The sequence below is a fragment of the Melopsittacus undulatus genome, chromosome 4 (genome assembly GCF_012275295.1).
Source record: "Melopsittacus undulatus isolate bMelUnd1 chromosome 4, bMelUnd1.mat.Z, whole genome shotgun sequence".
Classification (NCBI taxonomy): domain Eukaryota; kingdom Metazoa; phylum Chordata; class Aves; order Psittaciformes; family Psittaculidae; genus Melopsittacus; species Melopsittacus undulatus.
This window is the reverse complement of record NC_047530.1, coordinates 61003729-61028080: the sequence shown is the minus strand read 5'-3', so window position 1 is coordinate 61028080 and position 24352 is coordinate 61003729. Positions and strand designations below refer to the sequence as shown.

General features: G+C 40.3%; 1 protein-coding gene across 4 annotated transcripts; it reads right to left on the bottom strand.

Annotated features, from left to right (window-relative positions):
• Positions 1–1407: 1407 nt before the first annotated feature.
• Positions 1408–13796, bottom strand: GHITM (growth hormone inducible transmembrane protein). Of its 4 annotated transcripts, none has more exons than XM_034061699.1 (9): positions 13689–13773; positions 12084–12241; positions 10644–10743; positions 8604–8715; positions 7330–7471; positions 5435–5543; positions 4170–4358; positions 3419–3590; positions 1408–2612 (listed from the first exon to the last, which is right to left on the bottom strand). In XM_034061699.1, exons 2-9 carry the CDS (start codon positions 12210–12212, stop codon positions 2525–2527), a joined length of 1041 nt encoding a protein of 346 aa, XP_033917590.1. In that variant the 5' UTR covers positions 12213–12241; positions 13689–13773; the 3' UTR covers positions 1408–2524. The 4 variants fall into 4 exon arrangements, with proteins under 4 accessions (XP_033917590.1, XP_033917591.1, XP_033917592.1 ...); XM_034061700.1 differs by having other exon boundaries at positions 2297–2612; positions 13697–13796; XM_034061701.1 differs by having other exon boundaries at positions 2297–2612; positions 13724–13782.
• Between the last annotated feature and the right edge of the window lie 10556 nt (positions 13797–24352).

The following is a 24352-nucleotide window of genomic DNA, read 5'->3' as shown; positions in this document are numbered from 1 at the left end:
TGATCAGCTTTTACAGATCTGAAACTTAGGATATAAAGCATCTAATTTCCTTCTTGAAGTATTCAGTTTATGAGACAAAAAGAGCTTTTTCTCAGCTGTATTTGCTCTGAAAGCTTCTGAGCAAGATACACTTAACAGACCCTAATACAAGCTTTACAACTAGATCTTTCAGTTGAGGGTAAATAAAAACCTTAAAAAACCCAATCCAAAATGAATTGCTTACAGTAACATCACCCTGGTAAGTTCAACTGATAAACCTAAACAGCTTTTTAGTTCTAGAAAGTTTCCAGTTTCTATTCCAAAAGCAGCTGGCCAGTAAGCCAGCACCAACTGTGACAGATGCTTTCCCTGCAATAGGGGGTACCTGGTTTTGTGCCTATCAAACTATCACAATTAAAATTTGTATCTGCCCTCAAAGCAAAGTTGTCTTATTTGAGTTAAATAATTATTTTTCACTTAGGACTTCAAATGTAAAGGAACAACTCTTGATCTTGTTTTTCCTTTTGGAAACCCACACTGGGAGGCACCGTGTGTTTCCCTACAGGTATCATCTCACCCATGCATCAAGCTGCATCTCCTCAGAAGACTGAGCACAGAAGAGTGCTCATGCTTCATCAAGCACTATTTGGCCATTTTTTCTCCTTAAAAGGTTATCGGATCTTTCTGGTGATCCCTAGGTACAGTGGTGTGTTTTCCACCTTCCTGTTTCAGTCCTAAATCCCTCTCTTGGCTCAGTCAACCTCTAAAACCTTGTCCGCAGTCTAGCCAAAAGGTGTTTTGCCAGCTTTTTATTACAGGTACAAATTAAATTAGAGTTTCATTGTAAGACAGCATTCTGTACATTTCAGAATTTGAGGACAAGCACACTGCTTTGTTTACCTATAGTAACAGTATGAAGAAATTGATTGAGCATACAGAATTGCTTGGAAAGATAAAGCCCTCTAACAGGCTACTTACACTTAGCATGATCAGAAATTTCTTGAAGTACTACACATTTTTCTTCAGCTGTTAACAGTGCCAGGAACTAAGCTGTGCCATAGAATCTTTGGGCACAAAGGATTCGCAACAAGGTTCTTCACAATCCAGCTTCTTTCCTACGCTTGACGAGTCTAAAAATACTATGGTGTATGACAGACATAAAAGCAGGTCTGCTGTAGTCAGCAGCTAACAAGTTGCACTAACAGAACCACTTGAAGCAAGTGCAGATCAGCATCTTCCATCTGGGAAACATCCCCAAAAAGATTCTAGCCAGTGAAACTGGATGTAATTTTTGTTGATTTTTTGAACAGAGGAATACATACGCTCTTACAAACGAAACTGTAGCCAAAAAAAAACATTTGTAATACTCTTCAAGTTATTAGTGCAGGGGCACTAAAATTTCTATTAACATAGGGACAGTGAGAGTTGTCAGCTTGTGAGACTAGAATTTTATTGTTCATAGCCACTACATAAGCACAGGTATTTACCAGAAACTGAAAGCCAGAGTTGTTGACATTACTGCTAAGCTTTCTTGTGCCCAAGAACTCACCTTTTATTCCAACATAAGAGTTTGGTAAGTATTTATTTTTTAATATTAAATCAATTTCACTGATAGGGAACATTCCTTTTAAACCAAGCTGAACATACCAATTCAGATCAAAGTTACAGGCTGAAGCACACAACAGTATGGTAAATTTATTATACTTGGGTTTACAGCAGTCTATCCTCAATTCTCTCTTTCTGTGCCAATTGTACATGCTTGTCAGAGATCAGCACTAAGAGCTCTTCTGAAGGACAGAGATTCATCCACAATACTGAGGTTTAGTCCCTGGAAGACAGACACACGTCTATTGCTATTCAGTAATTTAGTAAATCTAGTATCAAAAGAACATAGCTATTATATTCACTCAACATTAAAGCACTGAGCTCTCATTTGTACTCCAGAAAGAGACTGAGGTTTACATAGGACAAATGCTGCATGGTTTCCCCATCTTGTCTCATTTACACTTTTTGGTCACCTCACTGGTCAAATCCAATGCGTTTCTGACAGCTGCTTAAAACTTGCTGGCAGAAGTCATTACTGCATTTAGTGCCATAGTTTGTTCTTAAGGTGTCACTGAAATATTGTTTATGCAAACTTAACTGAAAAAAAGCCACATCTCAACTGCATTTCATGAAGTAGTTTGCATCCCTACCTGTGTAAGGGATACCCTTTTAGAAATGATGGCCTTTACTATGCAACAGTTTAAAAAAAAAAGAAAGAAAAAAAAAGCTGAATTGCTGTCAAGCCCATTAAAAAGCAGACAGACTATTTTACTCATATATTAAAAATAATTTACTTTCTCAAAATAATGTACAATTAGAAGCAGCTCACACTATTTTAAGAGCTGGGAAGTGTTTGAAGAAAAACTAGTAAACCTGAATCACACTGCACTGAAAGAATATGCTGAAATGTTTAATATTCCTGACTTGCAGCAAAACTTGTAACCATGAATTTTTATTTAGTATGTGCACTAAGGCAGGCTGTCAGACACACAGTCTCGGTTTACTTCCTCCTGCTACCTCCACCACCTGCAAGCATGGTGGCCACCCGAATGAAGATGTTCAGTGTATCTGTGTAGATACCCATGCACCTAGAAAACAGGAAATCAAAGTGAATTACTGTGGAACAGAAATAGTATTATTTGTATTTCACACCATTACACATTATTCTTAAAAGCCTTCATGAAGCATATCTAGCAAAACCCAACTATGATTGTCCTCAGTGCTTGGTATGTCAAAAAACCCTGTTATTTTTGTTCTACAATCTCTGCCTTAACAGACAGCACGCTGTTCTCATGCAGGAGCTCTCTGCTTTTATGCTGTACTTTGATCTGTTTAGCTCCAAGAACTTTGAAGACAGTCAGTATTATTCTATTTTAATTATAGGAAAAAACAGGATAAAGGAGATAAACAATTCAATTAAGATAAGACAGACAACATTTGCAGGGAAGTTTTATGTACTGAGAGTCAATCCTTTCCCTATCTGTCACACTGTTGAAGACTTTCATTTAGTGACACAGGCTAGAGAATATTAAATGACTATGAAAGAGTTAGCATTTTTTGTCTCATCTGATACTGACAGATATTTTCAGAAAACAGCTACAAATTCTCCCAGCAATGCATTAGAAACAAAACTGCTTTTTGGAAGTACTGCTGGAGGTATGTGACACCACATTCACCCCTGTTTCTCTCATTTCAAGCAGATGCTTTCAATTTTAACTCCACTAGCTATTTTCACACCACATCTTTAAACCCTGTGATCCTTCACATTTAATAGCAATGCACTTTTGAACAGTAAATAAAAGGTCTGGCGTAGTTTAAAAGCGTAGTTTGATATAGCCTGAAGCAAATGCTTACACAGTCATTGAGATCAGCTGCATTAACACAGAATACTTACGCATTGATTGGGTCGTATTTTGTTACTCCATAATATGGAATAGTTTCTGCACGCTTAATAACATGCTGCGTATCATAGAGCAGGAACATGCCAAAGAGTACTAATCCACCATAAACAGCCACTGAATACAAGCCGGCACCAAAAGCAGAAGTAGGAGGCAAGAACATGGACCCTGGAAAGGAATGCACAATGGACAACAGTATTAAAGACGGCTACTATACACATCTGCTACCCTGAGCTGGGTCAAATGGTGGTTACTGTAGCACACGTTTTTCAGTGAGTATTCAATTCTCAATTTGTGGTGCCTTTTTAATAGCAAGAGCTTTAACACACAAGCTGAAGATGTCACATACACAGCCTGATCTAGTAATTCTGAACACCCTAGAGAATCACAGGTATTTCATGTGAAAGTGCTTCTGACCCTACAACTACAACTAGAAACACTAAAGAGAGAAGAACAAATAGACCAAGAATTAAGATCGCATTTACTGTTTTCCCTACCCACTACCAGTAACTAAAAATACAAGACACTGCTAGTGGCCATTTTTCAGATTAACGTGCCAGAACTGTAACTTCACATTTACTTTCAAGAACACATCTAACAGAGTATTTTATGCTTTGCTAGGCCTGCAAGGGCTACTTACAGCAAAACTCAACTGGACAGGCCAGTCTGCAATTAAACAGGAGCTGCATCCTAGCAGTTTAATTCTATAACCTCCTTTATCTGATAGTATTAAAACCAGTATTTTACCAATTGAAGAGGCAAGAACAAAGCCTAGGCCTATTCCCAGCGGTCCTCCCATGTTCAGGAATTTTTCACTTGGAGCACACATGGCGACAGTGGAGAGCCCTCCAACAATTCCAGCAGTATACCAGGCAGCTCTGATCAGCAAAGGACCACCCAAGAAGGCCAGAGGAGCCACCACTGCACCCATGACACCTAGCAAAGGAAAACAAAACACCACCCATTAGATTCATAACAGATTTGGTAAAAACACCACCTGCCAGAACAATTTTGTTTTACAGCTAGGTAACATGGCTTAAACTAATCCATTTACATGACAAAAATATAAATACACTTGATCATGCACCTATCTAGAAAGGATCACAATGAACTAGCAACCTTGAATTCCATGACATACTTTTATCTAGCTCTGGAGAGCACTGATCTTTAGAAGAAAGACTAACAACAGTAATACACTAGTATGTTCAGAACAGATCTGGTAAGAGATACCTGGCACAGACTGATCAAATACGTAACAAACATGGAAGCACTCAACTATGAAAAGCAGAATGGATTTTTGCTATAACAATTACTTAGGCAACAGTTAAGTAATTAAATCAGACTTCTAGAATTACATATGAAACCTCTTACCTAGTCTATTAATATCACATTAGGTTTTAACTTAGCAATCACAAAAATAAACACAGTTTCTTCTTTGTCAAAATGTTAGCTCTAGAGAGGAAAACACAACTCCAGTGCTTAACACACATGTGTTTTTCCTGAGCCATGAATTACTTCTGGAAAAACAGTTCTGAAAAGTAATAGCCAGTTATTCGAAGTAGGCATCATTAGTGAGAAAATGATCTGTAGTCACAGCTTACATACCTGATGGGCATATGTACTTAAGCAGTTTAATACTAAGAAAAATTATTTTTCTAGTCAAGTTTTCAAATACTTTCTTACCCTGCAGAGCTAGAGAACAGGAAGCATAGTGCTTATAGAAGCTATGGTGCCAGAAAGCAATCACAAACCCAAAGCAGCTATGAGATCAACTAATTCTATCCAATGTGGCATACACATACCTCAATTTTAACTTGAGCATGACTTTTAGAACATTATAAAAAAATACGGGCACTTAAGGAATCTTCCTGACATTAAAGTCTCTGAAAAAAAATCTAACTCTCCTACAGCACTATATAGAAATCTACCTTTAAAGTCAAAGTTTCCTTAAATTAAGAATCTGGTCACACAGAAGCACAGACATCTCTACAGTGAAAACTAAAATCACATACCTGAATGCATCATCCAAGCCAAGTGTTTAGCAGCTGGACTATTTTCATAGGATATGGACCTGACCAACATTCCGGCACCAATCATAGCTGCAAAAGTTGCGCCTATTGCCTGTAAAAAAAAAGCATTACAGAGCCCAAGTTATCATTAGGACATAGTCTCTGTTCTCACTTCCTGAAGTCAGTAGCGTAAATCTGAAAAAACAAACCTAATTCATAACTGGGATGTTTGTCCATTTTTCTCTTGTAAGGTCACAGTAAAAAGCTTCCTTATCCTAGCCTGCAGTTAAGTTCCCCTTTTATTCAGGCTTCTAGGAACCCAAGTTTAGTGGTAAAATGGCAACGATCTCTTAATTGTGTAATCATAGAATAATAGAATAATTAGGGTTGGAAAGGACCTTAAGATCATCCAGTTCCAACCCCCCCCCGCCATGGGCAGGGACACCTCTCACTAAACCATATCACTCAAAGATTCATTCAACCTGGCCCTGAACACTGCCAGGGATGGAGCATTCACAACCTCCATGGGCAACCCATTCCAGTGCCTCACCACCCTCACAGTAAAGAATTTCTTCCTTATATCCAGTCTAAACCTCTGCTGTTTAATTTTCAACTCGTTACCCCTTGTCCTATCACTACAGTCCCTAATGAATAGTCCCTCCCCAGCATCCCTGTAGGCCCCCTTCAGATACTGGAAGGCTGCTCTGAGGTCTCCATGCAGCCTTCTCTTCTCCAGGCTGAACAGCCCCAACTTTCTCAGCCTGCCTTCATATGGGAGGTGCTCCAGTCCCCTCATCATCCTCATGGCCTCCTCTGGACTTCTTCCCACAGCTCCATGTCCTTTTTATGTTGAGGACACCAGAACTGCACACAATACACCAGGTGAGGTCTCACGAGAGCAGAGTAGAGGGGCAGGATCACCTCCTTTGACCTGCTGGTCACGCTCCTTTTGATGCAGCCCAGGATACCGTTGGCTTTCTGGGCTGTAAGCGCACACTGAAACTGGCTCATGTTCATTTTCTCATTGACCAACACCCCCAAGTCCTTCTTCACAGGGCTGCTCTGAATTTTCTTTTTGCCCAACCTGTAGCTGTGTCTGGGATTAAAACGTACAGTTCTGCCTCTTACTCTAATCCTCATTAGAGTACCTGAAACGTTAGCCTTAGTTTTGTCTTACACATTTCTCTACACAAAGCTAGTACTCATTTCACACACTTTTGCCGCCAGTGATTTTTAAACCTCAATGCCTCGTCTTACAGATGGTGCCAAGCAGAATCATCCAGCAGCTAGCACACTGATCAAAAATGTACAATTTTGATTTATCAACAAGGATGCATTATTAATCTCCATAAACTATATAAATGTTTGCATTTAACTATAATCATTGCCCTCAACACTCCAAGTATGTACAAAGCAGTCACATGTTGTTAGCAGTATGCTTCGATGATCTGCCTACGAGTATCATTTCAGTCTTGGCAACAGGAGAGAGATCTCAAAGAGCTATACAGAAAAGCACAGAGAGGAACAGGGAATGCACAGGGACATCAGCTTCCATTTTAGAAAGTGACAGAAACAGGTTCATTAGCCTCAGATGACTATTTACAACAGATTCCTCTTGCATGTAGGTGGTAAGAATAGCACAACATGGACTTTTTTCTTGTATCATTTGTCTCTGACAAACTATGAAGTACAGAAGGTGCACATCAGCATATAGTTAGAATCACCAAATCCTAAAGCACAGAATACCATTAGCATACTTATATAGATAAGGAGATCAGTGTAAGTGAAGTTTTGACTTACTTTTCACCAAGTAATCCACCTTTAATATTTTTTATATCAACCATCACATTCAGGGTCATTTCCCAGTAAATATTTTTATTTTTATAACATAAGCTTACCAGCCAGGAGCCTTTTGTCATAAGACTCATGAGAGCTGGAGATCTGCTTACTGCTACAGCAGACAGTGCTGTCAAACCAATGCTTCCCGCAAAGTACATGTAAGTAGTTTGAATCCTGTCTTTCACATACTGTGGCCAAATACTGGAAAATAAGCATACAGCTTCTAAGTCATGCACATCTGTACGGTTACCAATATCAGAATAAAGACTAACTGAAAACATAATCAAACTGTTAAAATATATTCATAGCTATTGATATAAACAAGGTTTCATAAAAGTAGTGTGATCTAACAGCTTCTGCCACGAGTTCGTCTTGTAACAGGAGCTGAACTTTTAAATCTTGCTGGTCTAATGTAACGTAACTCTCTAGAAACACTGCAAATTGCAAATAATGATAATTGCAGTTAATTCTAAGGAGAAAGCATACAGAGGAAACAACAAATACTTTTTAACTATGCAAAAATAGAGAATGGTGTATGTGTAACAAACTGGTTTAAGGAAAATGACTACAGAATGTGAAGTTAGCACTAAGTAGCTTGCTGAGCAGCTCACAGATTGCTGAGTCACAGTCCACATGATTATCTGACACCACAGGCATGAATGTCATTTTGAGAGCTCTAACAACAGCAACAGACTTAGACATTATGAATTTTTGCATTATGATTTGGTCATACTATGGACAGGAAGCTTTCCCTGCTAACACCAAAATTAAACATAATGCAGGCATTTTCTCCCATTTCACTTTTTTGACCCATTACTTAAGGCTTTTGGAGAAAAAAACCAAATACAGACAGATACATCAATGAAAAGTTCCTCAGATGCCAAAGTTTTAAGTCAAATGTATTTATTAGAGAATAGCTTATGCCAAGATAAGTAGTGCGTTCTGAGGAGACTCTCTTTCCAACATGTGGTATCGAAGGTTAATGACCAGTCCCACAGGAACACCAGGCAAAGTGGTCTTAACAAGTTTTACAAAAGACTACACTTAATAAATTATCTGTGACACACCTTGTAAGGCATATTTATATACTCTGCACAAATAAATGTCAAATTTCTCAAAAGAAGTCACTTAAGTCAATATCCACTTAAACCTGGGTAATTTAAATTTTGCTTTCAGTTACATTCTTTAAAATCCTGTACAGAAAGCAGTGAGGGCTTTCTGTTCAGAGCTTAAAAAACCTCAGAAGATATGTGTACACTGGGTGTTATCAGCAAAAGAAAAGACATCTAATGAGGAGGGAGATTCACTTAAAACAGAAAACCATCTTACTTACGCAGCTTTTTCAATAGCTCCAATCTCACTGGACATGCCCATTCCATAGTAAGCAAGGGCCCCCAAGCCAACAGCAGCCCCTCCAGCAACAATAAACTTCCCCAGGCGATCAGCTGTATGAAGAAAAAATAGCCACGTTATTATGAATGCTTTTTCTTGAGTAGTAACATCCTCATGAGTTTTGTTGTATCAGCAATAGCTGATCCATGTTATACTTCTTTCTTAAAGTTCCACTTAAGTTACCAGTTCTCAATGAGCTACATGTGAAAAACTCTAGATTCACCCTATCAACGCAATATAACTTCATAAATAGTGTAAGAAATAAGAGATCAACTAGTAACATGCCAGGTCTACCAACCTTCATTAGTGACAGCAATTTCAACACAAAATCAGTTAACAGGTTCTCCAGCAGAAGAGTTCACCTGTCAGCTGATTTAGTATACCATCTCACTACCAGCTCATTACAGAACAGGAGAAAAACTACATGTTGTATTCTTTCCTCTCATTCATCTGCCCTTAAATACTTGCTCCATCCAGGGCTCTTCGGCAGCAACTGGATCCAAATAAGTTTATAAAAAGATTTCCAAAGTTCATGAACACCACCACATGATTTACCATCAGTTTCTGCTGTCTGTGATTTTTAGGCATACTGCTTGTATGCGAGGTATCAGATTACTGCTACTAACAGAAACATCAATCATAAAATATTGTTACAGCAGAATAGCTACTGAGACCAAAGGCTTTCAGTTGTGTAACCCCTAAGTCTATGCATTTTCCTAATGCGTTATAATCAAGACACTAGCCAAACTACATATAGTTTGTCAACTCACTGGTATTGTAGGATATTGACGAGTCTGTTCTGTCAAATACTGCTACCTAAAAGAACCCTTTGTAATCCACTAAAATTCCAATCCACACTAGCTGTACTAACAAGCACTGTAAGACAATGCCCCCGTAACACCAGAAACCTTTTTGTAAACTCTACACGCTGTACAAAAATCCTTTCTTTAAACACTATACAAAGTAGATATAACAAAGCAAGCGTGCATAATTTTTAATATCGACAACCAAATTTCCATTAAGAGGCAACCATTTTGACTGAACAGTTCTCAACAGCAGCTTAAATAGGAAACGTGGAATTTCTCTATATTGTGACACAGAATCACAGAATCCCAAGGGTTGGACGGGACCTCGAAAGATCATCTAGTCCAACCCCCCTGCAAGAGCAGGGTAACCTAGGGTCCATCACACAGGAACGTGTCCAGACGGGCCTTGAATATCTCCAATGTAGGAGACTCCACAACCCCCCTGGACAACCTGTTCCAGTGCTCTGTCACTCTCACAGTAAAGAAGTTCTTCCTGATGTTAAAGTGGAACCTCCTATGCTCCAGTTTACACCCATTGCCCCTTGTCCTGTCACTGGGTATCACTGAAAAAAGCCTAGCTCCATCATCCTGACACCCACCCTTTACATATTTGTAAACACTGATGAGGTCACCCCTCAATCTCCTCCAAGCTAAAGAGACCCAGCTCCCTCAGCCTCTCCTCATAAGGGAGGTGTTCCACTCCCTTCATCATCTTTGTGGCTCTGCACTGGACTCTTTCAAGCAATTCCCTGTCCTTCTTGAACTGGGGGGCCCAGAACTGGATGCAATATTCCAGATGTGGCCTCACCAAGGCAGAGTAGAGGGGGAGGAGAACCTCTCTTGCCCTACTAACCACACCCTTTCTAACGCACCCTAGGATGCCATTTGCCTTCTTGGCCACAAGGGCACATTGCTGGCTCATGGTCATCCTCCTATCCACCAGGACCCCCAGGTCCCTTTCCCCTTCACTACTTTCAACATTTGCAGTTTTAAACTCTACAAGGTACGACAAGCAGAGAAACTGTCTCCAGCTGTCTGACAGAGATCCCTAAGCAAACTTACACATGAAACAATATTTTCAGTTTCTTTAATCATTCGAAGGGAACTTGATTCCTTCAAGGAAATTTTAAATTAAGCTTCTAAGATTCTCAGTATTTAAAGCAGAACTACCTTACCTTTAATCACAGTTTCTGCAGATGGCTCAAATGCTGCTTCTTTAATTTCCTGGCCAATTTTTCCACGCCTTACACCTGTTCTGACTCTTGTGGCATAACACTGTCAGATTCAGAAATAACATAAAAAAAAGACTAAATGAAACAAGATAGAAGACACTTCTTATCAATTTACTTGTTGCATTTAATATAGTCTCTTAATTATTCCTGCTTACCTCCCAAACACATGAAGTAACTGTGCTCAAGGAAAACAACGGAACATTAAAGTTTAGGAACTGTTGTAACATTCACACACTCTATAGTAGTAAAGCACCAATGAAGAGAATTTCAGAAGCTGATTTTCAGTCTACTTTTCTTTTACTTTAGTCCCACAAGGTCACAAGGCTTTTTTTTTTAATATAAAAACATATTCTTTACATAAAAAAATTACATTACCTTCTGTGCAAGAACACTCTACATAAACACTCTTCTTCCACAAAACTTACTTTACAGACACTACATTTGGAAAGCCATCACAAATTCTGCTGTCAATTCTAGCCTTGATTTAGAGAACAAACCCTGAATGAAGGCTTATAAAAGATTTTTAAGGCTGACAAGGTCCAAATAAATAAAACATGCTGCTCAAAGTCTTAGTAAGCTGCAAGAGCAGCAAACAATAAACTCATGTTTCAGTTCAGGAACAACATCTGAAGTTTCCTTACCACAGTCCCAGAAATTTCTAAATTACTATACATGCACCTGAGCTCACTCAAAACTCTGAGTTTGTTTTAACATTAAAACCTGAAATGTACAAGCCATTAGAGCAATAAATTTTACTTTATTTTTTACCACAGCATTTCAGTTTTGTTGTGTTTTACATCTATCAAAATCTAATATTTTAATAGTTGTCACCTGAGCAGAAAGTATGCCTGAAATATCTTCCCTAAATGAAGAATAAACAGTGTCTTAGGATGACAGTCCAGGTTTTAAAATTGTTGGTCAGGCCAATGACAGTCCTGCGCTAACCTGGACTACAGCTTTAAACACGCTAAAGTCTTTGAAAAGAAAGTTTCTACTTTAATATTAAACTCAAGATACATTTATTTAATATTATATTCAAGAGTTGTACTTGGAAACAGGAAACTATGACATCAGACAAGACTTTCTGCTGCTTCCACGTTACATAGCAAGACTTGTCTGCTGCTAATTACCGCATTTAAGTTCTTCTTTTCCAATTTCCATGGGCAAATAATAATTGAAATAGAAGATACTGATTCAATTGTTCTTAAAACCCTGGTTTTTGACTGAGTACTGTTATTCTGTAAATCAGAGCATGTACCTCAAAGAAACACGAGGCTCGTGATCATTCAAAACAGGTACTCCATGTAAAGCACTTCTTTTGGCAAAACACTCAACCCTTTAAAATAACAGCAGTCAGAATAATCAGAAAGAGAACTGCCTTACCTGGTTAGGCTGCCAGAGCCTGTATGCTTTTATACTGGAGTTCCTCAAAGCTGGGGAAGTCTGAGTAATGGTGGGGCGGATAGTCTGGCATGATAATGCCCTCAGGCATACTAGCCTTGCAGCCAGCATGGTTGCTTAGGTAATTTAATACACTGTTCCTGCAAGGGCATGAGAAAAACATGTTTCCTGAAAACCATGTAACTAAACAGTACAACAAGGTACACTTACTACTTGCTCTCAACTACTCTATAGACTGTAACAGAAATGGTATTATGACTAGAGTTATGTAATAAAAGCTAGAACCTTCTTACATATGCAGTTCAATTCTACCTCTACTTGTCTTCCATTTCTAGAGACTTCTCTCACAACTTGCCTGAGAACAGGAAAACATACCGTTTGTCATACATATAAATTACATAAAAACTCTTTACCTAGTTATGTTTGAGTTACTTTGCCAACTAACTTTATTTCTGAGACGTAACATTTCATGAGTGCACTGTCCTCCAAATAAATGTTCAAAAAGGGGATCAGAATCTATTTGAATTTCAGCTAAGTATAAACCCAAATAAGCAAACAGCACAATATATGGACTAGATCAAGTTTTAAACAGGTATTAAGCTATCCTTTAAGAGCTAATTAGCTTCACAGAAACAGCATTGAGTCAAGGTCACAGCCCAGAACAGAAGTCCAGGCCAAGGCCAAGTTGCCGCAGTTCTGACGAGAAAACTGTGATATCACTCGTGAGCAAGTGGACTCCAGACTGCAGCAGTATTAAAACTGCTAGCTTACTTGCATATATTACACAAAGTCCTCAAGTTGTAGGTACAAATACTTTGACTAGATACAACCTCTGACATCACAAGATGCCCCAACAACCAGTATGTTTTCTTTCACACAACTGTTTGTAGCTTATATGTACAGTACTGAATATAAAGAGTATTCTACATGAAGGTAACAAAGCTGCATGAGAAATAAGCATACATAGCAGCGGAGAGCTTGCATTAACCACAAACAAGATAAAGTGTTAAAATAACACTGCTGCCAGAAAATGCTACTTCACTTGGAAGCTCAGTTATGCAATCCTCCTTTCTTAAGCAAAATTAGTTTCAGAGACTAATCCTGTTTATGCCACTAAACCCACTCTTCCACTGGGATTTCACCCTTTGCAGGAATTTACAGTGACAACTCCGTGATTACGACATGTTCTTCAAATTGGTAACTGCAGCCAGACAACTACAAGCATTAAATTAAAAACAAGGATGAACGACACGAGAATTAAAATGAAAACAAAACATCCGCATTCCAGCATTATTAACTGGCAAACAGTAAGGAAACACAGCTAAACTACTGCTGCACCAAAGCATAAGGAAACCCATCCCCGCCTAGGCAGTGCGGCGTGACTCCCCTAACGGGACAGGGACCCGTCCAGCGCCCACCTCACGCCTAGGCCCAGGCCAGGCCGCGGGCCCTCAGTCGCTCATAGCAGGGCCAAGCTCCGGCCGCTGCCAGCTCCGCCTCTGCGCCCCAGGAGCCCCGTCCCGCTGCCCTCCCGCAGCCGCCCCGCAGCTGCCCCGCTGCCCCTGCACCGACGTGACTGCTCCTCACCCCCTCACCCCGAACAACGCTTCCCCGTCACCGACCACACAGCTCCACGACACCGCCTCCAGGGAACGGAAGTTACGCCAAGCTGCTCCAAGCCTGCCGACTGGCTCACTCACCCCACGTGACACTGGAGCAGGCAAACGCCATCGGCTCGGGGAGGCCGGGCAGAGTGACGCGCTGCAGTCAGCGGGCCGGGCGCGGACACCATCTTTGTAGAGGGCAGGGAAGGTTCTGGAACCCCGCAGGGTACCGCGGACCGGTGCAGCGGCCGCGCCCAGCGGGAGGCACAGGGCGAGCGGCGCTGACCGGCAGCCATGTCACCGTGGAGACCCCATCTTGAGCGGGGCTCCGCCGGGCTCTGGAGCCGGCGGGGTCGCTCCAGTAGCGAAGGGAAGAGAGGGGAGGAGAGGCGCAGTGCGGCAGGCAATCCGTCCCTTGGGCGGGGGTGCAGGAGCCGAGCCGAGCCGAGCCTAGCCTAGCCTAGCCTAGCCTCTGCAGATGGCGGTGGTCTGGAGGCCCCAGCTCCCCTGAAGAGAAAGCGGTGCCCCGATGGCCCCGAGGGGTCGGGCTTGGCTGCGTAGCAGGCAGGGGGACTCGCCAGGCGTGTGCCGCAAGGCCTGCGTGCTTCTGGGTTGTGGCTGTGAGGCAGCGGCTCCTGCTTGCCAGCAGGTGGCATGAGCTGTGTGTTAATACCCGAGCGAGGCCTCCTCCAAAGTTAACTTCACCTCCGAGGACTGTAACAATCCATCTTGTGCTATGCGCTTTCCCCCCCTCCATTTTGTCAGCTGCTTGGTGTGTTGATGCATGTGTAAAATGGCAGGGAGGAGAAGTTTGGCAGCGAGTGCATCCAGGTGTGCCGCAGGGCCAAGGCAGGGAAACACAGCCTGCAGACCTGCAGCATTCTGACCCACCTTAAGCTGCTGCTGAAATTTGGGGATAAATCTCCCCTGTTTTAACTTATCCTTGGAGTTACGTGTTCCTTCCATGTGGATATTTTACATAAGATAGGTGCCCACATGCCAGATAAGCACAAAATATAGTATTGTGTACATGCATTACAGAAATGGTTCTTTTTCCAGCCCTTACATTACACTCTTGCCCTTTGCAGAACCTTGAAGCCCTTAAAGGGGTTAAGCTTCCCCCCTTGGCTAAACTTAACTCTTTATTGGCAGATTCTTTCCAGCCTCACTCCAAATGGTGTTTTTTTCCAAGCTTAACCCTAAATGCTAGGAAAGACACAGCAGCAGCTCCCTGAACTACCTGTTCCTCAGAGGAGTATTCTTTTACAGCCATTTGTATTCTTTGGCAGCTCAACTCCCTTTCCACCACACCTCAGCCCCATCCCAGCTGCATATTAGTCTTTCTTGTTCTTTCAGTACTAATGCTAATCCTAACCCTAGTTTGCGCTGAGCCAAGCATGATTGAGAAACACAGTATTCTTCAGAAAGAACCCCTTTTGACAGCTCTGCGTCTGCTTTGGGAGCCCCTTTCCAGCCCCACTTTAGCTGTAGCTCTGTAGTTTCACTCTTAACACTACATACAAACATGGTTCCTCACAGCTAAAAAGAAACAGGCTGTGAGAACTTTGAGCAGAATCAAAGGCAAATACAACAACAAAAAGTTGTTGAATATAGAATTAAGTAGAGAAATAGGATGAGAATTTTGAGATTGTGAGATTAGCCTTTGTGTACCTTGGAGCCTGCTTGCTTAATTTATAAGAAAAGAAATGTAGTGAACTCCTAGTTTGCAAAATGAAGAGAGATTAGATGTGGAAGGGGTCTGAAAGAGTACCAGCACATAGGATCTTGAAGAAGAATTTGAATGAGAAGAATAAAGCAGAAGAATGGGTGAGAGAAAGGTGGAAATTCCATCAAAGGAGGCCAAATCCAGTGGGATTCAGGGTCTGATTCTTAGTTATTCTAAAGCTTGTTTGCTCTTCTGTGGCGTGAATGAAAACCCCGAAACTTTGAAGTCTGTTGCCCTGAGGTATCCTACGTGGAAGAAGAAATGTGAGTTTCAGGCCACAAATATGTTGTTTATTTAGAGACTTGCAGTGTTTATTTCAGAGTTTGTAACACTCTAATTGTTAGGTACTAAAGGGTTCATTATAATAATAAATATTTAAATTAGTAATTCAGTTATTAATAGCCATAATTTATGCAAGAAATCAAACTTACCTCTTTTACTACAGCATGTAATCATGTAAAAAAAAAAGTCTCCTGGGACTTTCAAATAAGATGGTGAATCCATCTGTGGCCCAAGTTGTTTCTTAAGTAGTTCTGCCAGAAGCAATCCAAATCCACACAGGGCCCACACTGCAGCAGATTCAGCTGTGGAAGCTTTTTCATAGAAACTTGCCTACAAGCAGATAACTCCTTTTCTGCTGGATGGTCAACATGTGTAACTGCTGTAGCTAGCAAATGGATGAATGAATGGGGAAACAGTGGTCTCTTATGGAAACAAGTCCCAAACCATCTAAGAGTGTTTCAGTTAAAGCCAGCGGGTTGGATCCTATCTACAGACACTCGTGTAACATGACTGTTTATCTCAGATGGGAAGGCAATAGCTTCAGTCACTGTGCCACCTGGTATTGCAGCAGAGCTTCAAAGCAGCTGGCTTTGCTTTTGCAGTAGTTCAAGCTCATGGTGACAGAAACATGGATAACAACATGACAGGCTCATTGGTGAGATGGCAGCCAAATACACACATAAAAATTTGCTTAACTTTAATGCACTATTCCTAATGGAATTGTGTTCAAATGCAGTTGATCTGGGTTCAGTGCTGTTTAGCATGTTTGTTAATGATCTTAATGACAGGATAGCTCATGCCTCATTTCAACAACAGGGAGTTCAAAGCCTTGCACCTGGGGAGGAGCAGCCCATCCACTAGCACAGACTGGGGGTGCACCCAGTGAGAAAGTAGACTGGCAGAAAAGGCAGACCCATGTGGAAGCTCCAGCATGCCCCTGTAGCAGAGGCAGGCAGCAGTATCATGGGCTGTGTTAGAGCATGGCTAGCAAGTCAGAGGCCATCCTTTCCCTCTGCTCAGCAGTGGTGAGGCCACACCTGGAATACTATGTCCAATGTTGGGCTCCTCTGTACAATAAAGATACTGGCATACTAGAGAGAGCCCAGCAAAGGGCAACAGGAGGTGATCAAAGTGAGTGGTAACATCTTTTACGTTGGGACAGGCTGAGAGTAGTGGGACTGTTCAATCCAGAGAAGAGCGGTCTTGGGGAATTTACTGTGTATAAATACCTGATGGCATGGAGTAAAGGAGTAGGAGCCAGACTCTTCCTCAGTGATTTCCAGGGACAGGACAAGAGGCAATGGATGTAAACTGAAATAGAAGTCATTTTGTTTAAACATATTTTCTTGTTCAAAAGCTGTACACCATCCTGAGCAACCCGCTTGTATAGGGGGTTGGCCTAGATAATGTGCAGAGGTCCCAGCCAACTTCAGCTATTCTGTAAGTCTATGAAGGATTAACATGATCATAATTCCTGATGGATCTGAAGTGCTTGTGATTTTTCAGGACTGATATGCACCAATAAGAATTGTTTGGGAAACAGTAAACATTTTTGCAAGTGGTATGTAAAAAACAGTGATGTTTCCAAAGAAAAAAGAATACCAAGAAAAGAAAAAATACAGAGATACTGTTTTGTGAAAATAGGTAAAAAATTCCTCAGAAAGAAAAAAATGATAAACAGGGAAACTTGCACTGATATAAAAATGTACCACGATTTGAATGGGCCATTTTTTTACCTCCAGTGTGTTTTGCACTTGCAGGCAATCTCATCATTTTCTAGGCAGGATCAAGTACAGTTTGATATTAAAGGGTTAATGTGTAATTAGAAATTTTGCAGTATCAGAAAATACCATTGTGAAGGGACATAAGTATCCCAGAGGGATGTGTAAAGTTGGCATGGCAGGCCTCCAAGCCTGTCTACTGAGCAGAAGGTAGGCTCCCAGGTGTGAAATCTCCCTAAGTAACTACAACCAGTGCATAAGGGGTGGTGGTCTCTGGCAGCTGCGCCCAAAGGAGAAAGCTGATCTGACTGCTGACTCCCAAAGAGGCTAGTCCAAGTTCCACCCCAAGTCTTGCATGAGAAACAACAGCCATTTTCAAACAATAAAGTTAGTCTGTTCTGAGAGATAAATGCTTTCTCATGGGATTTTGTTGTCTTGCTATGAAAGTGAGGATTATGAGTAATGCAGTCATCTTGAGGAGATACCATGTGATGTGTTTTCAGTTGTGTGCTATGCCTTGCCAGCCACCTGAAAGGGAACGCTAAAAACCTGATGTTTAGCCCAGTGCAATCCTGGAAAGCTGCATGAACCACAGGAAGCTCATTATTGTGTTAATAAATATGGTCAGTGTCAACTTTGAAGCTTTCGCTTTTAACTCTGCAGCTCTGGCATCTTCCTGCAGAAAAAGATGTCTCTGTCAGTTCACATGGCTGTGTTGATCAGCAGCAAATAAATAAATCTGTGGTTAGCACAATTCCTCCTTAGAGTAAACTTTGCCATTGCGGTTTTGCAAATGAGAGTTGAAGAAAAATATTTTGAAGGTTTTCTGGCTGTGCTGACTAGCACTTGAGTTATCTCTCCCAGCAGATTACAGGCAACTTTTGGACTTCATCTGTTCCTGCTACTTATGTGACAAACATACTCATTAAGCATCATGTTTGTATTTCAGATTAGGTATTATAAAACAGTGCAGCGCGGAGGGAATTTGGGGAGGCAGTACTGATGTTTTTCTCAAAGCCTGGCAAGAAAAAATCCCATTAAACAGAATATTACTTTATCATGGAAGAATATAGCTCCTTCCATGCAGGAATTTGAACAGTGATAGGCTGGGATAAGCCAAAAGTGAAGCAATGTTAGTATTTTTTACAGGTGTGTGAATTTTGGGGGTTTTGGTTTATTCAGCCATTTACCAACATTTCAGACAGTTGCTTCATTACAGTAATACTGAACTGTGCTGACAATGAGGTTAGTGTCTTCACACATTCTGTTACAAAGTTTGCACCTCATTAGTTTTAAAAAGCATTGTAATTAAATTTGGACTGCAGCTCCTGTATTTTGAGAACTTGGATGTATATTTACATTAAGCAAAAGTAATTTCCATGTAGTAATATTTCATCTAGAATTGGAGAAAAAGTTTGTATGTGTTTGTAAGGAAATTCCCTACACACTGTCATAAGAAGCATGAGCTATAAGGACTTTCATAGATTTAGTAATGTCTTCTGGGCTGTTCAAGAGATGGCCATACCAGTAATCCCAATGAGTTCTTGTGTAATCTGCATCTGCTTCCTTAGGGAAGAGATAGAGCTACTTTTGCTACAGCCATATCAGCCTTCCTGGACCTAGCACAGCCATTTCCTTCCTTACTCTGGGTATTTCCCTGGTCACTGCAAGTGTCCAGGCCTTTTCTTGCTGCGTCTGATACTGCCCCAGGCTTCCCCCTGGTCACAGTTCTGACACTCTTTGGTCTGCTTCCAAGCCTGTGATGTTTTATTCTTTCTTTCTCCCTAACCTTCATCAGCTCTTTCTATTCCCTCTTCCATACCAGGTGCAAAATGGGATCAACTCTTGGTTGAAGGCAGTTGCAATACCTCCCTTTATTTTCTTAACAGGAAGTCCACTTACCTTTTTTTCAGATATTTAACAAGGATTTTGATACTAAAGTGCATTTTCTTTCAAAACATACTGTGAAATTCATTGTGTCTTAGACAGTCTGTAGCCATTTAAACAAATCTTTTTGCCCTTCCAAATGTTAATGCAAAACTCTCTCAACTACTAAAATAAACTTCAAAACCTGAACATTTGATATCAAGTCTTGTATTTTCCATTTATTACATATTTTACATCTCATTTGAAAAATGAGGGTTAGAGTATTCATTTATATTCCTGAATTTAATCAAGGTTAAAATACATGAGGATATATAAACTTGGATGTCAAATGCCCAGTTCAGTAAATCGCTTAAGCTTGTCAGCAACTATGATACTACTTGGAACAGCACTCTAATGTATTAAAGCACATGGTCAGAACTGTTGCTTTAGTTACTTGGCAGTAGGGCTTTGGTTACTCAAGTGCTCAGAGATAAATGAGGATGAGTGCTTTGGTGAACAAGGACCTGACATTGTATGGTTATAAATGAATACATAAGAAAGAACACATTTTGTCTGCTGAAGATTCTATTTGAATAAACTGTACATAAAAGGACATTTATTTTTCTTGATCCACATTTTAGAGTCTATAGCATGAATTATTTATCGACATCAGACAATAAAATAAAGCTGAAACAGTTTACAAATATTTTTCAAGGAAAGGGTAAAATCTACATTTACACCATGAGACCTCTCAACCTCCAAGAAATTGCTATTCATTTTGTTTAAATACGACAAATACTAATTTTGCTAAATGCCTAGGAACTCTATACTGCAACAAAAAAACGACCCAGGGCTTTTCTAAAATGACTGTTTGTGCTTTCTAGTAACTTCTAACATGCAGGGCACTGCTCTTCTGAAACTCCTTGAAAAACAGCAAACCCAAAACCCAACAACCAACCCCCTGATAGTCAGTGGGCTTTGATTTAAAGGGATTGGTTTCCACCTGGATGAAGTGAAATTTTCATCTTAGGAAGTTTATTAGTACACTAAAAGATGCAAATTAATTCATAATTCTTTCAGCTCATTCTCTTGGGAACAATTACACAAGGAAATTATTAATTATTAATGTACAAGAAAACAACAGTAAAAAATTGCAAAGGGCAACAGAGGTGTAGAATATATGAAAATATTTAGACCTGGCTAATAGCAGAACTCAGTTATAATAATAACAGTTCATAAACCAATTTCATTTTTTCTTTATTTGTAAACTGATAGCAGCCACATGGTGCAGACAAGGAATCAAAGATACTGGCAAAAGGAGTTTACAGTTAAAAACCCTGTTCTCAGTGAAGTGCTGCAGAAACAGTGTGAAGGATTGAATGCATGCTACCAGGGCCTTTAGAGATCACAGCCAAACATAAGACTTCAGTCAGTTTACTAGTTTCAGTGTCTCTGATGTATACCATTCCATGAGGATTGCATACAAGACTATCATTTCAATGTAAGGCTCTGCAGTCTGATAAATAAGCCAAATATTTTCATCTGGATAATAAAACCCCCTCAGGATCCAGTTAATATTTGATGAAAAAACAGCAAACAGATTTGCTTTTTGGGTTTCTTTGATGCATGTATTTTAATCCTTTTAATTAAGATGTTAAAGAACCACTTTCCATTTTTCTTTTTGTCATTTACCTGGCATGCTTCTAGTGTTACATATCTATGAAAATTACAAATATCTTTACAATTATAACACAGGCTCTCACCAGGGTGCCTGTAATTGCTCTTGGTTATCTGCTTCCAGCACTCCTTGACAATCAGTGGCTATCGATAAAAAGACGGAGAGGAAACATCAGAATGTTGTAGAACAAGCATCACTACTGTGGGAAGTTTGCCTATAACAGACATTATCCTGTCTTAAAGAGCTTACCCTTTTTAAACTTGAAGCACAGCCACATAAATGTAATGCGCATAAATTAAGCCTCTGTCAACCGGTATCTGTTTTCCTTGAGGTCTCCATGCTGAAGGGCTGATTGTAGCTTAGTACACTTGGGCAAGACAATAAACAGGGATGCCACCTGAACTGATACCAAGATTAGATTAAGGATATTCAGCAATAAGACTCACATTAGACTTATTCTTTCTCTGCAGACTCAAAGGAGAAGGAGGTTACAAATGAAAAACATTTAAATTTGAAAACATAAGATGCACGACAGATACTTCACTCTGTTTTCAAAATAGCAGAAGAACAGAAAGAATAAAAAACCTTAATAACATGGATTGACAAATGTGTAAAAAATAGTACTGTTGACAATATCGGTTAAATTCCTGTTCTGTTGTGCTCTTGCAGTTTCCTGACTGAATGAATGTATTTCTTCTTCCCAAGCTAAAATAGGCAGTTTGCTTCCAGAGGAGCAATTTTATCTCACAGTTCAGCTGAGGCTGCTGAGAGGAATCAAGGATTATTACCTATCTAATGCCATCATTCTGTATATTTAAAAGAACATATGGATTTACTGGAAAAAAGGAGTAGACACTTTATGCATAATTAACATTTCTATGCAACTCAAATTTCATTAGAGTCTTAGCTAGTTCATTCTCTGCTGGTTTCTGTTAGAGACCAAAATGTCATGATTTGGTGGGAGAGAGAGAAAGAGGTCCCAAGGAATCAGATGAACATTCATGAGTGAGAATACTGATAAAGGGCCACTATAGTTAAATAATGCAAATTTAACTGTGTGAAAATTCAAGCAGAGGTTCTTTTTGGTGAGGGCAGGAGAATAACAATTATTTTTCATGTCAAGTTTATTTTTGCCTTTAGTCTGCACACCCAAACCAGCAAAAGAAAACTTCAGAGGAAGGATAGACTACATAGAACCACAGAATCATAGAACAGTTAGGGTTGGAAAGGACCTTAAGATCATCCAGTTCCAACCCCCCTGCCATGGGCAGGGACACCTCACACTGTATCACCCAAGGCTTCATCCAACCTGGCCTTGAACACTGCCAGGGATGGAGCATTCACAACCTCCCTGGGCAACCCATTCCAGTACCTCACCACCCTAACAGTAAAGAATTTCTTCCTTATATCCAATCTAAAACTCTGCTGTTTAAGTTTCAACCCGTTACCCCTTGTCCTATCACTACAGTCCCTAACGAATAGTCCGTCACCAGCACCCTTATAGTCCCCCTTCAGATACTGGAAGGCTGCTATGAGGTCTCCATGCAGCCTTCTTTTCTCCAGGCTGAACAGCCCCAACTTTCTCAGCCTGTCTTCATACAGGAGGTGCTCCAGTCCCTGTGCTGGGTGGAAGGGCTTGTTCTCACTTGTGGGTATGGACAGGTGAGGGTTGAAATGGCAGGTGACAAAGGTGCATGGGTATCTGCAGATCCAACCCTGCATGCGGGTGGACCAGGGCATGGGTCGCTTGAGACTGCCCCGGGAGCTGACAGTCCTGGTTGGACACTTCCTGCTTGCCTAAGCAGCCTTTTTTCCAACCAGAGTTGCATATCCCACATGCCCTGGTCATCGTGCTTGCCGTAAGTGTGGGTAAAGCCCTTCCCAAATCTTCACTTGCGAATCCAAGCCATCAGTCAGAAAACAGCTGCTGGTTACTACTAAAGCAAAATCTGTGATAGAAAAGCGTGAAACTGTGAGACACTGAAGGAAATCACTTTGAAAATGCAGCAAGGCCTCATTGATCCAGCAAATTCACTTAGGCCACTGAAGCGTTCCCATCCCCATTATCAAAGCATTGCACATCTACCAGAGGTGGCCAGGCGAGACATAGCTCAGGTGGTGTGCAGTTTCCTTCCCAGTAACCAGAAAGCAAATGAACTGGAATTTTGAATCTCAGCATGGAAAATAATTTTGTTGTCTTTGAAATCACAGGTGGTGTTTCACCTGTGATCATAAATGAGAATGAGTGGTGAGCAACCACCTTAGTTTAGTTTTAATTCATAGGAAGTCTCATTTATTAGTAAATGATGGAAAACAGTAATAATCTGTTATAGTTAATTTACTACTACATAAGTAAAAATGTGCTAAGAGCAGCACACTTGTTAAATTAAACCTCACTTAATGATTACGCAGCACTTGGGAATAACATCCAGTTAAAGCGTGAGCAGTAAATTGATGTTTTCTTTAGAATCATTCATTTGGGGAAAATTTGGGAATTTCTTCTTGTGGTGAATATTGCAGTACTTACTATTGCTGATACAACTTTCATGAGAAGACTACTTGGGTCCAATTCTCCACCCCATTACAGTAGGTTGAGCTGAAGTCAGCACTGTTATCTTGCTATATCTCTCTTACAAGAAACTGAAATAAAAATCAAATACTGCTCTGAATACTACATAGCATTTGGACTTTTTGCTACTTTTTTTCTCATCACCACAGTATCTGAAATTGTGATTTATTAAACAACAGTAATAGCAAAATTTGAAGCCTCAGATAAAAGCTAGTGTTTGCCTCTGTGGGATGAGGATTTCAGCTGAATAAGTTATTTTTTGGGTAGGGAGTAGTCTTGTTAATCCTAGAGTGGTGATGAGAATGGTAAGGATAAGTAAATAGTAAAGAGATGGTACTGTAACCCCTTCTCTGATGGAAAGGTGTTGTCCAAGGGTTAGACTTTGGCATGTTTCATCAAGAAGCTGGGAGATGATCTGTCTGATCTCTTCTCGAAGACCATCAGTATAAAACACTTCTTGCCTTCATTGTCATCCTTCAGCCTGGGTTTTCGCTTTTGTTCGAAGGTATTTCAGACCCAAACATGCTAAGAAAAAAGGGCACTTAGGCTAGATGATCTCTAATTTTAAAATTATAAACTCTAAAATATTTCTGTTGCATGTCTTGATACATAGCAAAAAAATATTTTGAGATGAATCACAGAATTAACTGCTAAAGTTACTCTTAAAACCAACTCAGTCAGTCCTAAGTATGAAAATATCTGAACCATCATTTCTCTTCCATAATGTACCTGTTGAATAAATGCATTTTTGCATTGAGTACTTTTGTGACAGAAGTTGATGTAAAAAAAAAACAAAAATCCAAAT

Bases quoted from the DNA above. Each gene is read 5' to 3' on its own strand.
- GHITM (XM_034061700.1), bottom strand. From the start codon at position 12,212: ATGCTGGCTGCAAGGCTAGTATGCCTGAGGGCATTATCATGCCAGACT. The intron at 7,472-8,603 runs GTAAGTAAGATG...CTTATTTTCCAG, and splicing joins GGAGCTATTGAAAAAGCTGC to TATTTGGCCACAGTATGTGA. The intron at 3,591-4,169 runs GTAAAATACTGG...ATTCCTTTCCAG, and splicing joins TGTTCTTGCCTCTTCAATTG to GGTCCATGTTCTTGCCTCCT.